At 41.5% G+C, this 16,075-nt stretch overlaps 1 protein-coding gene across 5 annotated transcripts in view; it reads right to left on the reverse strand.

The window, feature by feature from the left end:
- Positions 1-16,075, reverse strand: part of ABCC5 (ATP binding cassette subfamily C member 5) — a 68,449-nt gene that overhangs the window by 22,653 nt on the left and 29,721 nt on the right. For 4 of the 5 annotated variants that reach the window (XM_071566060.1, XM_071566059.1, XM_071566061.1 and 1 more), the window contains 14 exons: positions 14,397-14,502; positions 13,512-13,696; positions 12,341-12,487; positions 11,869-11,998; positions 11,190-11,343; positions 10,940-11,068; positions 9,436-9,622; positions 8,041-8,130; positions 5,616-5,805; positions 4,821-4,980; positions 4,316-4,394; positions 3,649-3,762; positions 2,837-3,001; positions 600-2,134 (listed from right to left, as the gene is read on the reverse strand). In XM_071566060.1, the coding sequence (XP_071422161.1) occupies positions 2,033-2,134; positions 2,837-3,001; positions 3,649-3,762; positions 4,316-4,394; positions 4,821-4,980; positions 5,616-5,805; positions 8,041-8,130; positions 9,436-9,622; positions 10,940-11,068; positions 11,190-11,343; positions 11,869-11,998; positions 12,341-12,487; positions 13,512-13,696; positions 14,397-14,502 (1,938 nt within the window). In that variant the 3' untranslated portion in view covers positions 600-2,032. Of the gene's footprint in view, positions 1-599; positions 2,135-2,836; positions 3,002-3,648; positions 3,763-4,315; positions 4,395-4,820; positions 4,981-5,615; positions 5,806-8,040; positions 8,131-9,435; positions 9,623-10,939; positions 11,069-11,189; positions 11,344-11,868; positions 11,999-12,340; positions 12,488-13,511; positions 13,697-14,396; positions 14,503-16,075 lie in introns of those variants that run through there. The other variant, XM_071566064.1, reaches the window with a different exon arrangement.

Below are 16,075 nucleotides of genomic sequence, written 5' to 3' on the forward strand. Positions count from 1 at the left end.
CACTGACCCCAGCAGCACTCAAGAACTTCAAAGGAAATACTGAAGTTCATGGGGTAAACTCCAAGCCTGTCAGCAGGGTAAGGTCTGTGCCAGTTAATTCTTGCTTAGGACAAGAGTTAAGCACAATCACAACAAAGAATGCTTTTTGTGCTGTCTTCAAGCTACAGTCCAAGCTCTGTTAATGCCACAATTTACCTGTGGTACAGGTAGGCAGAAATGCTTGTTGCTGTGACTTTGCAGTCAGGGGACACTATAAACAGTACCTCTTGCAAGTACAGAAAATAGAAAATGTGAGACTAAGAAAGATCTTTTATACTCCATCTGACCTCAGCCCTTTTACTTGACTTAAATATTGCACTATAAATTGTTACTCCCTGTACTATTCAAGTATTGCAGGCCACTCATGCTGGAGGGTACAAAAAATCACCCACTATCCATTTAAAGAAACACCTCTACTCTGAACAAAGAAAGATCAAACTATGGAGCATTACCAGAAAAAAAAAAGAAAAACAAAAAACCCCAGCTTACAAACCTGTCCCCCAGCACTCATAAAGGTGAGAAGTTATTTATGTGCCCAAAACAAACCACTTAAGCCAATAAAACTTACAAAACCCAAAATAGTTTTATTTACTTTTCAGATTTCTGCCTCAATGAGACATTTTGCAAACATGCTAAGGCTACAAAATGTCCAAGTTGACAAAGACATGCAACGCTGACCATTCAATAAGTCACGGCTATTATAGGAGCGACCGTGTCCCCCGGGCCACAGGTCCCAAAAATGGGGATGGTGTACAGTGATCATGGCAACGCACTACACAGGACCCAGTAACCTGAGGTAGGTCATTTACAGTAAGAAAACCATGTCCTACACCAGTGTTACATATTGATCAACAGAAACCTGTTTAAGGTTCCAGAAGACGTGGGGTCAAGGACTGCTTCCTTAACAAGTGTGCAATAAAGAAACAGGAAGTATTGATGTTGTTTAATCTTAGTATAAGTGAGCAGAACAAAGAGTTAGTGTTACCTATGCCAGTGAAAGCCAACCTAAACCTCTGAGGAGTGTTAGCAGCTTCAAGATAAAGGAGTCAGTCAGCTGAAGCAACTCTGAAAAGGCTTTCCTGCTAGCACACAGGGTATGATTTGAACCTTATGATTAATTTGTTACAGATCATTCCACGAACAGTTAGATTTTGGTTGTGTTAGATCAGCGAAGCAGGAAGAGCTTGGGCTCACTTGCATTAAAATAAACTCTGCTGATACAGTAAAAAATACTGTGTCAGGACACTGAGAAAATACAAGGCCTTAATGTGACCCAGGAGTGGCTCTCCACTCGGATCACTAAAAGCCCTGCTTTGGAAAAGCATCATGGGAAGCAGCAGCCGCTGCCGTGGTGAACATTAGCGATGCTCCAAATAGCTTTGATAAGTTACAATGCAATAGTTACCACAGAGCTCTTCTCTGCTGCGCTAGACAAAGATGTGACAATAAAGGACACTATTGCAAAGCTTCACTTCCACTCAGACACACAGAAAATCCGGCACTAGGAAAAGACGAACTGTAAAAGACAAAACAGTGTCTGATACAGCCTGATAACAAAGCCAGATCTCTGGTACCATAAACTGTACAAAAATGATAGAAAAGAATATGCACTGTTATTAATACAGTGCTTATTTTAATATAAAATAAACAGCTTACATTTCCACTGTAAATATAGGCTATATACAGAATTATGTATAGATATAGCTACATGTATAAAGCTTCATTATAGGCCTCTGATACATTTATAACTATGGCTCCCTGAGCCATTTGTAGAGTGCATTTAATAACAAAAAATTAGTAACATGGAATAAATACAATAATAAAAACATGAAGAGTTCTTCTGACATGGTTTTAAAAACTCTGGTTTGACACATTGTGCTAAAAATCAAAAGATGAAAAGGCAATAATCTGCTTGGAGGAGAAGGAGGAAGAGCTGGCCTGCCACAGGCAGGGAGTGTAGCTCTCCAAAATTAAAGTGACTTTGCCCTGAATTTTAGCCCTTGACAGCAACCTTGTTCTCTGCAGCAGCAAACATAGCATAGAAGCGCGAGTTCTCGTTGGCCAGAAGGGCAGACGGCGTGTCGAATTCCACTACCTAAAAGCAAACAAGGCAGGTAAAGTAGGTCAGTAAATCCAGCAGAAGATAGATACCTTCCCCTTGGACTTGTGACACAGTAGTAAAGAATCAAAACCACAGCATTTATCTTTACCTCAGACAACAAGCAGTGAAAGTGTGTGCCTTTGTGGATATATACTGCAACCTGGAATGGTTTGGACTGGATCAAACATTGGAGCTACCCCACAGAAAGCAAACTGTTGGCTCTGGCAGAGGCAGATTTCATGGGGTTTTGCCTTCTCTATCTTTAAGAGCCTTGCCCGGTGTTCTTGCATTTAACTGTTCATGGCTCCCAAACGGAAGCCTGAAAATAGGTAAAGTCTCTGTCAAAGGCCTGCTTGATGGCACAGGGCTTTATTAAAGTAATGGGAAACTGCCACTGAGCCCCACAGGTGTTTGTTATTACTCATCTCAGCATTAGCCTAAAAATGGAGTTTTAAAAACCCTTTTAAAGACAGACTGTGACTCTATGATGCTGTCTCGAAGCGTAAAAGATACTTTGCCCTCTTCAATCTTATCACAGTCAGGCAGCAACTGACTGTGTTGGAGTATTATTACCAAGGATGTGAATGAACACAGAGGATTTTCCACCCTGCAATGCCAGCTGTTCCCTCAGTTCAGCCTGCACACATGGCATCACTAGGCAACAGGCACTGCAGCCACAGAAGCCTTCCTGCTCACCTGTCCTTGTGTTAGCACCATGATCCGATCACAGCCCAGTACCGTGTGCAGGCGATGAGCAATTGTTAACATAGTACAGTCTGCAAACGCCTCTCTGATGGTCTCCTGAATCAGCAAGTCTGTCTCTGTGTCCATAGCAGCTGTTGCTTCATCCAGGATCAATATCTGAAAGCAGCACAGAATCCTGGCTGTTACTCATAGCCACACCTTACCTCCCTGAATATTAAACTAGGTAGAGCAGGCAGAATTGCCATGGCCAAGAGTTGTCACAACCAGCAATCCCTACAGAGCTGTGCTCACAAAAGTAGTTTTTACAAACACCCTTTCAGTTTTCTTGATGTAATTGCCATCAAAATTACCCCACAGATCCCACTTCCTTTTTATCTTTCTCACTGTAATTATTGTTTGTCTTCCATTCCTGCAAAACTTTGCACTTTGCTGGCATAACACGATCCCAAATTCCACATTTTAGTGGAGTACCATGTAGATGGCAAAAATGTGTGTCATATTCACAAAAAGGTAGAAAAAGGAAAGAATTTGATGCTCACCAATAACAGGACACTGAATAAATTATTAGGCCAGTCTGACAAACTATTATTAACACTTGCAAGCAATGCCTCTCCAAAGGTAGGACACTACAGGAGCTCACAGCTGGCTACAGATGCCTTTCTACTTGTTCTAACACTACACCTTTCTGGGTTGCAAATAGTCATTGGTGTGATTCCTCTGACAGATAAAATCTGCCACAGAAAAGGCTTGTTCAGTCCTATTAGTTGGGTATCTCCAGCTATTTCTCTCACTGTTGTGCTCACCTTGCACCGACGCAGTAGAGCTCTAGCTATGCACAGTAACTGCCTCTCTCCAACAGAAAAGTTTTCCCCATTTTCCATCACTTCTGAATCAAGTTTCATAGGCAGCTGCCCAACCTGAGTGAGGAGAAGGAAGAGGCAAAAATCTTAGAGCATTGCACAGAATCATATAAACACAAATACAGACCACCTGACAACCTTTGTCACCCAGACAGCAAGCCTAGTCCCTGCAGGAATTCCTGCAGCCTGTGTTTCGTAGCCATATGTACCACCTGACTTACAAAAAGGCAGGTTTTAAGTTCAGTATAAATGTGCACATGTGATATGTACACTCACAAATGTAAGTGCAGAATGCACATTTAAGGCACAAACAAAAATATCACTTGAAGTATAAAAATATCACTGGAAATGTTTTAACACCCTAAGAAATCCCTGTGATGAAGCAGCACTCTGCTATGCTATAGACTTAAAAAAGCACACACAGACTATGGTATGTTCTCAAAAAAAATCCTATAGAATAGTGGTGAAAAAACAAAAATCAGTCAAATAAAGCATTGACAATTGGGGGAAAAATGCAAAGAAAAAGCTTTCTCTGAAGTAGCCACTAACAGAACATGTTGGTTTGGAAGTCAAATACAAACCTGTATCTCACAGGGCACAGGATACTTACACACTCCTTCATATGAGTCCTTTCCAAAGCAGCCCAGATTTGTTCCTCACTGTACTGATTGAAAGGATCCAAGTTTGATCTAGAAGGGGAAGCAGAAAACAACCAGAATTTTAACTCAGCAATGAATGGCAAACCAGCAGTGTGCTAATCCATCCAAACAGATGATTCACATCTAGCCTTCCACTGATAGAGTTTCCTTGCCAAGGAAATCAGATGTTCCCAGCACACTGGGGTTAGAAGAGCCAAAGAACAAGAGGAGAGATGGAAGAAAAAGACAGAAAAACTTCAACCAATTCTAAAGGGAAAGCAAGACTTTCAGAGAGCATGGTCACACACAGTGCTGAACTGGGCCAGTTAAAATTCACTTAGCTCTGATTTTTTTGTTTCAAAACCAAAACAGAAGCTGGGATACCTGAGAGCTACCACCTGGCCAGCCACTTATTTCAGCTCAAGTACAAGCTGGTGGGCTGCTCATTCCTTCTTGCCTTCTCACGGTCTCGCTCACCTCACAGTGCCACTGAACAGCACAGGTTCCTGAGGGATTATGGAGAGTTTGCTGCGAAGATCTGCCAAACCAATGTCATTTATTTTCACTCCATCAATTTTAATGCAGCCTCCAGACAGTTCAACAAGACGAAAGAGTGCCATTCCAAGGGAGGACTTCCCTAAAAAGGAGACAGGAAAAACAAAACTGCTGTTTATACAGAGTCATAGCAGTTTTCAGATTAAAAGGATTTTAAAAAGCTATCCATGTGTATGAAAAGTATTTTAAACTACCATAAATCCCTGGCAAGCAATCCCAGGGTTTAAACTTGTAAGCAACTGTAGGGGCACAGCTCCTAATTTCTTCTCATAGAAGCCAAATTACTTTTATTTCAAATCTACATTTTGAAGTTGATTCAACTCATCTCACAAAAAGAGGCTTTGATTCTTCCCATTACAGACTTCTCAGCTATCTTAGAGCCAAACCTGGCTGCAGCATCAGGATAAAAAACTTCCAAGAGCTGCAACAAACATGTTGTAGGTAACATTCTGTGCCGGTAAGGAGCTTGGGGAGTTAAATATAATGCACATAACTGGCTGAAGTATAGTAGGGTATCACTCTGCTTTAAATGGAAACTTGTTTTCACTGTTCTTTACAGGGATCTTGCCTATGTATGCACATAAACAGAATCCACCACAGACTGCTGGACCCATTCTGTGCAATCAACAATTTATTCAAATGTAGGAGAACCAATATAACTGCCCCAATATATTCTTTTCAAGTAGAAATTTAACTGTGCTGAGTTTTTTTCCTTACCTGAGCCTGTCCTTCCCACAATGCCAATCTTCTCCTTTGGTTTGATGGTAAAGGACACTTTTTTAAGTACTAGAGGGAGGTTCTCTCGGTACCGCATCTCTGCATTTTCAAAAACAACTTCACCCTCCTGTGGCCAGTCCAGAGGAGGAGTTTTATTCTTAATTCGAGCAGGAGCTTCTAGGGAAAGTGTCTTTAAAAAAACAATACAGAAGTTCAGTTTCCAGTAAACAAACCACTAGAAGGGAAAATTATCAGCTGCAGCTTTCAGCAGTTCTTCCCTGCAGACTCAGCCAGGATCAGTTTATGGCAGTTTCACAATGAGCCACGTGGCTGAGTGTGGGCCCAGTGGATCAGAATTTTGCTGTGTTTCACTGACCACACTGTTATTCTCCTTCTGTTGCCTCCATAATCAGTCCTTTTATACAATAATGTCTTTCACGGAATTCAAAATGTATTTTAGGCCTATTAGTTATCAGCACAATTCTATTGAGTTTTGTGTCACTCCAAAGACTGGATACAAAATCTGCTGCATTTCTATGCCTCATTTTCTGTGCCTTGCCAGGGTCACCTCTGTTGATCCTGACACAGAAGAGAATGCCCAAGTGACATATTGTACAAATGCCACCCTCTTCTTTCTCCTCTTTGTGTTCCCCTGGCCTATTAAAATCACTGAGTCAGTCAGCTCCTTCCAGCTCGCCCACTTTTGCTATTTTACTATGCCCCCAAGTAGGTCCCTCGCTGAGCAGTCCACCTATTAAGCAGAAAAGCAGAACCTCTGAAAGCCAAACACAAGGCCTTATAGCATGTTTAGAGTGAAGCCAAGGTCACTTTCCCATATTTGGCACAAGCAGCCTCAAAGAATGGTAGAAATCAAGTCGTGGGATTCACCTTGTGTAACTTAGAAAGTAGAATCTCCAACTGAACCAGGGCCTGACAACTCCTTTAGAGTCTCTACAAAGAGAGATCTCTACAAATGCCATAAAACAGCATTTCTGGAGTGTGATTTTTCTCATTCTAATGTATCTACTTAGAAGAAGCAATAAATTGCCCTCTGGAGATACCCATTTCCTACACTGACCACTGAGTGATCCCACAAGGACTGTGTCAGTCATGGACATCTACAATATCTAGTTAGAGGCAGATTAATTGTACCCCAGGCATTTGAGAAAAGCAGCCTTCTGCTACAACAACGCTCCAATTCTTTGGGCTTGGAGCATAACAGCACCCCAAGCCCTCACTGAAAAAAGCCAACCCTGAGCCTCAGTGCGTCCCAGGACCTGTACAGGGCTCCACTGCTCACCAACCCCTTCAAACTAGTTTTACAGATTCATAATAAAATGGCTGTCTAGAGATTCAAACAATAAAAATTACAGACAGTGTTGTTTAATACTGATATAAAATTATAGACATTACCTTTAAAGAACCCCAAACAAGAACTTACAACTGTAGGTTTTGCCACTAAAGGCCTGACAGCAATAAACCCATCCCAATCCAGTGAGGCATAACAGGCAATAACAGTTGTCAACTTGTGTGGTCACCAATTCTCCCATACGCAGAAGTTTTCTACTTAGATACCACAAGAGGATTTTAACTGGGGGAAGTGGGCAGGTTTGGTTTGGGTTTTTCTCTTCAGATTAAATCTACAGGCAAAAAAAACATTCTACAGTATCAAGTACTAAATAGCCCAAATTTACCCAACAGACAGATACATCTCTCTCTGAAGTTCACAGGGAACATGAAGTGAAAAAGCCTTTCACCTCACAGACCAGACCCAGCAGAAGGATTTCTCCTGGCTACACTTTCCCCACTGACCTATGCCCAGTTCTGCACTCACAAATCCTAGTTACAAAGAAAGGGTTACAGATAATCAAAACAGCTTGCTAAGCATTTAGCCTGGCCTATTTCTCATGTTTTGCAACAAGAGCAATTCCTTGACTTCTCAATCTTATAGAAATAGACTATATAAGATAGGTCTGGAAAAAGTAGTTGGCTTATTAGAACGAAGCAGAATTACATGTAGGCAAAGTAACAGTTATCTATGTTTAAGCGAAGGAGTTCCATTAGGTTTGGAATGAAGGATGCCAGTACACCATCCTTTTGCTGTAAAATACTGTATTGAATTCCCAGTAGTTCCTTTCACACACTCCACTCTTTACTGAGAGTGTCAGAAAACTTTCAATATCCTTATGTAACTCCAGTGACACCTGTAAACTTAGTTACCTACCAGCTATTGGGCCATTCATCCCACCAGTGCTTATGTATGTGCACCATAAAACAAACCCACTCTGCAGTATTACAGCACAGGCACTAGTGCCCTTACAAGATCAGAAACACACACTCCACACTAAGGCAGATTACAGCTGACAGCAGCAACACTGAGCAACAGAAATTTCACAACAGGCAGCTGAATGCATTACAGCCCTACCTTGATATAGTGGTCAATCCTCTCCACTGAGGTGAAGCGAGCTTCTGTCTCTGAAGCAAGTCTGACTGTAAACTGGAATAACCCTGTCAACTGAAGGGATGAAAGAAAGCAAAGACAAATTTTTAGAGAGCTGTGATTTATTATTGAATTAAAAGATGAACCTAATGCATAGGGTGGCCAGCAGGACCAGGGCAGTGACCGTGCCCTTGTACTTGGTATTGATGACACCACACCTCAAATCCTGATGGCAGTTTTGGGCCCCACACTACAAAACAGACATTGAGGTGTTGGAGCGTGTCCAGAGAAGGCCAATGGAGCTTGTGATGGGTCTGGAGCACAAAACCTGTGAGGAAAAGCTGAAGGAGCTGGGGATGCTCAGCCTGAAGAAAAGGAGGCTCAGGGAGGACCTTCTCACTCTACCACCACCTGAAAGGAGGCTGTAGCCAGGTGGGGGTCAGTCTCTTCTCCCAAATAAGAAGGGTAAGACAAGAGGAAGTGGCCTCAAGTTGTGCCAGGGGAGGTTTAGACTGGATATTGGGAAAAGTTTCTTCATTGAAAGGCTGTTAAACCTTCGAACAAACTGCCCAAGGGAAGTGGTGGAGTTTATCTTGGAGGTGTTTAAAAGAGGTGTAGATGTGGCACTTGGGGACATGGTTTAGTGATGAGCTTGGCAGTGCTGGGGTAACAGTTGGACTCAATGATCTTATCAGCCTTTTCTAACCAAAATGATTCTATGATATTTGATACAAGTACTCCTGGCACTGGGCACCATATAACTAAAGTGTTCAAGACAAATTAATTTAATAGTTGATTTAAAAATAACCATAATTTATGAATCATTTGAGAAACAAGCAGTTTAGAAATGTTTTCCAAGAGAAACAGCTTTAAGGATGACCCATCTAAACTTTTTAATTTCACCTCACTACCACGAGGAGGCAGAAGGTGCCAAACAGCAGCTCCAAAACCAGCGCTCCAAGCCCTGCAGCCTCTCTGACCCAGCACTGAATGCTGTTTGCTGTGAGAACACACTGCAGGCAACACATTAAGATACCAGTTTGGCAGATGTCTGATGTAGCATCAATCCAGTCTCTGAAAACACTCAGGAAAATTGCAATTTTCAGCATCTGCTGCCACAGTTTCTATTTCTTTACTTATAAAGAGGCAGCTCCCCAGAACAACAGCCTTAAGCACCCAGGCTCCTCAGAATTTGTAATTTGACTGCTGAGTGAAGGTCCTGACTCTGGATTGGTTTCCCTTCCATTACCCAAAGAAGCAATAGTATATTTTTCCATTCTAATGCATTAAGGAAAGTTTTAAATTATGTGTTTATTTTACTTATTAGCAATATCTACATTAATTGAGAAATTAAATATTACAATATGTGGACACGCTCACCTGCACAGCATATGAGATAGCCAGCCCAGCATAGGCAGGAGGGATCTGGCCATGCATTAAGACAATCATAAGGCCAGTAGTTGTGATAAGAGCAATGCTGATAATGTCCAGCCTCACAGCCAGCCAGCGCATTGCACAGCTGAACAGGTAAAACGGCGCCTGATTGTCATCCAGGAGCTCCTGGTATCTGAAACAAACACAGGAAAGGTTAGCAGACTCCATGAGCCTCATGTTCTACAAATAGCAGAGCTACTTAAACCACTGTTCCAGTATCAGAATTCAGGGTGGGAAGGCTCCTCATTGAGTAAGTCTCAAACTCGAAAGCAGAGTTTGTGAACTTCCCTGACTAATGCCAGATATGGACTTAGCTCAGACTCTCAAAATTCAAATCACCAAGCCTTTGTGCACAACAATGAAATATACAGGGACGAATCAAAATCAGGGACATCACACACACTTTCACCACATCATCTGTGCAAGACCGTCCAGAAGACACGCAATGGCTACAAATTACTCCATGGGTAACAGCAGCAGTGCTGCAGAATACGTGTTATTTTATACACAAGCATAAAAATAAAGTCTTGACAGGATTAGTGATACTAACTAAAACACATCAATAACCACTTAATTTACAATCCTGACATTGCAAAGCTGAAAAAGTATATTTAAAGAGAGACACCCAAGATTCACAAAGCCAGTAACTAGACATTCTGATCCTACTCAGTTCCAAGCCAATCTCTGTTCCACGTGTACAGTGCCCTAGTGCTCAAGCAACCAGCAATACTAAGGGATTACTGTTTGCACCTCTACAACTTTTCCTCTAAGCTAGTGTAGCAGTGTCTTTCCAGAGCTTCTGTAGCAATTTTCCCTGCACTCCCACGCTCTTGGTCTCATGACCTTGCACCTGCGAAACTCTGATACTGTTACAGCAGGTTCTCACGGAAAGCAACCACAATTCACATGAGAAATGTTTTGCCTTTCCTCACTAATATTGTTTTGAAGATTTTAGTTTATACTGGAGAAAACCAAGCACAGAGCTAACAATCACTCAAGTAACTGATAAACACTCTCCAGTTACACACATGCACAGAGACAAACAGCTCATCAGTACTCTCAGTGAGGTTTGGTTAGCATGCCTTTAGCAACATTAATAACACCACAAGGAGAAACAACCCATAGAAAATATGAGCTGGACCTGATGAAAAGTACATACTAGTAGGGAAAAAGCACAGTCAAGAAGTTTTCCTCACCATTCCCATTGTCAAGTGCTGCACTGCAGAGACAGGCATTCACCTGGACCCCACCACTGTTCTTCCCACTTGGCTACTAGGGAGTTTTCCCTTACCCTTCTTGTTTTCCCTCATTTTTTCCCCAGAAAAGTAACTTTCACTTTTAGAACCATTAATACCATCAGCTATAGACCTCATTAATAAATCTTTCTGAATGCCAACCTGTTGCACCCTGCTTTGTACTCCACCACTCTCAGATGGACATGTAGACTGACCTGTGCAGAAATTCCTGCCCTTTGTGGTAGGCATGGATTGTGGAGAGACCCTGGATGCTGGATGTAATGTGAGACAGGAATGGAGACTGTGTGATGTTGTCCAGACGCTTCAGCTCTCGAATAAAGACTCTGGAAGGAAAGAAACACTAAGTGACATGAAAAACCACCATATGCCAACCACTACATTGCTGTGTATGTACTTAAAGATCACAGTATCTGTACTTTTAGTCAAAGCAGCTGATGCACTTACCTAGACACAACATGCAGAACTGTGAACAGGACAATGAGGGGCCCCACTGCCACCAGGAACCAGGGGAAAACCCCAGAGATCACCCCCACACAGAAGAACACAAGGATGACATTCTGGATGAACATTTCTGCTTGAAATGGCAAACGAACATCAACTGGAAAAGATGGAGGGAAAAGAGGAAGATCTTGAGTACAGAAAGTTAAATCAACCTATATAAAGCTATTCAGTTCAGCTGTACCCCATCATTGACAAGGACAGTGATTTCATGGCTTATTCAGATTAAAACTGAACATTTTCACAGGGGTGTTTTTACCTTCTGAGCTGCTGGTAGCCTTTCCAATTATTCCCATTTGCAGAAATAACACTGATGGAACGCTGAACTAATTACCACCACCACCACTGCACATCAGCTTCACCCTGATGTTTTAGGTTGCTCATGTACAGCCTGCAGGTACAAGAGCTGCCACACATTTTCTTCTTTGTAAGTGAACAGACAGACCCAAGACATCTGCTGCCTTCCAGAACCATAACCCAGGTATGTCCCAATTCCATCTTTGTCTATTGCAAGCACACAGTTCCCACAGGGTATGATCACCCCAATAGCAAGAGATTGGAAAGTATTCAGGAGTTAACTAGGAGGTCTGAATGTGGGATTTACAAGACACACAGTGAGAGATACCTTCATCCATGTCTTTGGAAAATCTGTTAAGAATCCTCCCAGTGGGTGTAGTGTCGAAGAACTTCATGGGGCTACGCAGAATCCGTCGGAAAAGCTCATCATGAAGCCTTGAGGATGCTCTAAGAGTTCCCTGACAATGCAGAAGACATTGCAGTGTTAAAATAGGGTGTTTGCCTTCCTGTCACTGCATCTCCTCTGGCCACCAAAACATTCTGCTCGGTTTCTCTCTCCAACCATATGGGGTTTTTTATTGCATTCTGTGCTTCCAGTCAATGGAAGGAAGCTCTTAATTTGGGAAGAAGTTTAGCAGAAAGCAAAGTGCAGCCCCAAGAGCTGACATGGAAACATCACAAACCATAATTGACTTCCGCTGGTTAAGAAATCTCTCTTAGGAGACAACCAAAGACCACAGTGACAGCAATATGCAGAAGTAGAGGGAGGGTAGGATAATAAAACCAGCACTGGCACATACCTTTACAAAGACCACACCACGAACAGCTTTCAAGATCAACATAACTGCCATAGACAGTGCATAGATGCCAGCATAGTAATGCATGTGAGGATTATCTTTCATACTGCTGCTTATGACAGTTTCATTTCCCAAAGTCACAGTGGTGTTCTGCAGAAAATTCAAGGTTTCAGTGGTTATTAAGTCAAGGATTAAGCAAGTATATATTACATGTGGCAACATTTAACTGTTTTGTGTCCTCTCCCACCATATTTAATATTTCTTCTTTAAAGTAGTTCAGTGACCTCTGAAAGTCTTCCCTGGCAGAGATACCTGACTGTCAAATTTGTAGCCCCTCGGCCTTTATCCTACAAGATCTTTCAAAATACTACCACAATACCTACTTCATTTGATTCCTAATGTCTCATTTCATGCTCATTTCTTGTGTTCTTCTGAATAATGTCAGATATTTGCATACCACCACTCCCACTACGCAGCAATATTTGCCTTGGATTGGTTCAGTCTTCAATTGTGCCATTATGCAGTAAATTCTTTAAGGTCACACTATCATGCATTCTCATTCTCTCTATTTTTAATCTCTGAGAATATTTAATGGCCTCATTGATTATTTTCATACTGTTTGCCATCTGCATTTCATTATTTAATCTCTGAGGTTATTAGCTTGCTCTCTGCACCCCCACAAAAAAGTCTTGCAGTTGTAGTTGAATCTTTAAATGCAACATGACTTGCAATCAAAGCCTGTACAGTGGGAAAAATCCCAAACCATCTCAGGTCACCAGAATCTTCAAAGAAATTCCCAAAAGTCATTTGATTTAAAGCCATATCCAAACAAGACTACCCTGTTGCATGTAAAATCACAATCAAACAAAAAAAAACCCCAACACTAAACTTAGCTTGTTGGCCCCTTCCACATTTTCACTTCCTTTTCTTAGACTAACCAAGACAAGGAACAAGAGGGCAGTATAAACCATATGAGCTATTATATCTTTTTTATTACTGGAGCTCTATTATTCTTGGAGATTAACTCCCTAGTGAGATCACACCTCCTAGGGAGCCTGAGAACTTACTCAAATCAGGAGGCACCATTTGGTTTCATAATACTGCTTGGGATTAGTCTAGCTGAGCAAACCCCCTGCCCATTAGACACAAGGGTAGGAAAGCTGTTTTAACTTACCCCACTGCCTTGCTTGATCCAGAAACTCAGCCACCAGTTGCTAAAAGCTGTACTGCCCACATTCAGCACAAACAGTGCCATAATGATGAGGAATGCAATTGGGCCTCCAGCTGCCTGAATGTAAACACCATAAACAGACCAGGAGAGAGAGCCTTTGCCTTTCTCTTCCAACTGAACCAACTGGCCTGTGAAACAGCAGAGGAAGAGGGGAGTGAGGAAAAGAAAGCTGTTCCATGAAACTGTAAATATGCAAACATACACAAAGTTAGTCATCTTCAAACTGTTCAGAGTACTATCAGAAACACAGACATTACTTAATATGTAGAACTCAATGGTTCCAACAGTTTTTGAAAAAGTCTCATTTCCTCTGCAGAATCATTTATGTTGTGGTACATCTGAAAAAGCATCATCAGCGCAGACTTAAATGTTAGGCTGGTATCAGCCTCACTATTGCTTTTTAAACCTCAAAGTTCAAAGTTAACATTAAACAGAGAACTACAGAGGTCAGATCTTCTAATTCTTTACAGATAAATGCCATGTCCTGCTTGGGACTCTGAGTGCCAAGCTATACACATGGCCCTCAGGAGGAGGGCCTCCTCCTTCTCCATAGGAAGAAGAGGCAGTGTGGGAGACATGACACAACCAGCTCCTTTGTGCCAGTGGCATCAACCAGCAGCAGCCTGATTGAACTGAAAGACATCGTGCAGGCATCCAAATTTAATGAGTTAATGAATGCTCTTTGCCCACTGCCTGTGCCCTCTCAACCTAGGATTGAGACAACTTTCAAAACCTGAGAGGTACATTCAAAATACATTTTTAAAGCAAATGCTTTGAGCTTACTGGAGTACAAAATAATTACAGCCAGAAATTTAATTACATAGTTACCCTCCTCTTCCTTCTTTACAACTTTCTCCTTCTTCACAGACCCTGTTTTGGTACTTTTATCCTGGGGCCTTTTCAGTGAATTGTTTGTGTTCTTCTTTATATTAATCTGCAGGAAAACATGACACTAAAGATATCGGAGTAATTTGCTTTGACATTTTTGTATCTGAAACTGAACTTCTAGTAAGCTGCCTCCAAGGGACAAAGGCTTCCAATAGCTTAGCATTCATGTCAAGGAGAATATTAACTTTGCAGTTATTACAGACAACTCCCATCTCTGGTGGATTAAATTCTCCCCTTCTACCAACCTCAACTGCTACCAACCTGCACTGGGAGCATTCCCATAATCTGTGACATTATGAGTGTACATGGCAGAAGAACGACACCTCTACTACTGAGAGAAAGATACAATCCCCTTGTCCCTTGTAAAAGTAACTCACAGGTTTTTTAAGAGGCTTTTTTCCCCAAACACCTCAGTACTTCAGAGACATTTCCCGAGACCTTTCCTAAGAACAAAGTCAGGTTAACTTGTCTTCCACAAATCAAATGTCCCAAAACTAAACTGCACACACAAAAGCATGGTCCTAAACCCAGCCATCTCCTCACAAATGGGAGTTACTACTCATTCAGAGACAGACTGTGTTAACCAAAACCCTTTGCACACCTCCAGGGTCATCTTCCCACACTTTATGTGAGAAGCAACATCTCACACACCAAATCACAGAGAATCCATCTTGATCATCCATTTCTTCTTATCCCACAGGGAATACAAATTAATGCTCCCTCCATGAGCATGTGTTTACAGAGAGACACTGAAGGTCAGCCAGGCATGCAGACTGGAGAGTCTCTTCTTAACTCTCATTATATTAATCTTAAAGTGGCAGAACTATAATCTTCATGCCTCAAAGGACATGCAGGGCAATGCATTATATCCTTTTGCTTCTTTCACAAGCATCTTCCAGGAGAATATTTCACTAAGCACCTTCTATATCTGTATTTCTCACAATGCTTCCTTTTCAGAAACCTTTATTTTGTAAATGTCTGCAACTTGTTAATAAGGAGCCACATCTCTTAAAAAATAAACTGCTGATCTACTTTTAATCACTTCCTGCTAAAAGAAAATGCACACAAAATTTAGAGAATTTATTGTAAAACAAAAGGCAATGTTCTTTACTCCAAAGATTAACTTCAGGAAACAAAGAAGAGAAGGATAGAAAAAATTAAATTGTAAATTTAAATGCCTGTTGTACTGAATGGTTCTTGTTATTTTCTAGATTTACTTTTTTTTGCAAATACTAAAATACTGAGCACATACCCCAGTTTGTATTTACAGACCTTTTTCAGAACAGAAGTACTGTCAATCCACATCTTTTTTCTCAAAGCCCTCTAGAACACAGCATCTTCAGTATTTTCCAAAATACTGTCACACAACTTTCGACAAGTTATGTCACTTTTGCTGTGCCTCAGTCACGCTGTACTGAATAAGCAGCAACAAGCCAGTAAAATATTTTTCAGACAAAGGTTGTTTGAGGTCTCTGCTGATTTGGAGGTAAATTAAGGAGTGGGGTGGACAATGAGAGAGAAAAGCTTCCTGCCCTGAGCACCACCAGGGGAGACACTACATTGTATTCATGATTAACTCACGAGCTGGTTGGCAGAGTCCTTCTAGTACACATTCCCTA

This window comes from Pithys albifrons, chromosome 11 (assembly GCF_047495875.1).
Source record: "Pithys albifrons albifrons isolate INPA30051 chromosome 11, PitAlb_v1, whole genome shotgun sequence".
Lineage (NCBI taxonomy): Eukaryota > Metazoa > Chordata > Aves > Passeriformes > Thamnophilidae > Pithys > Pithys albifrons.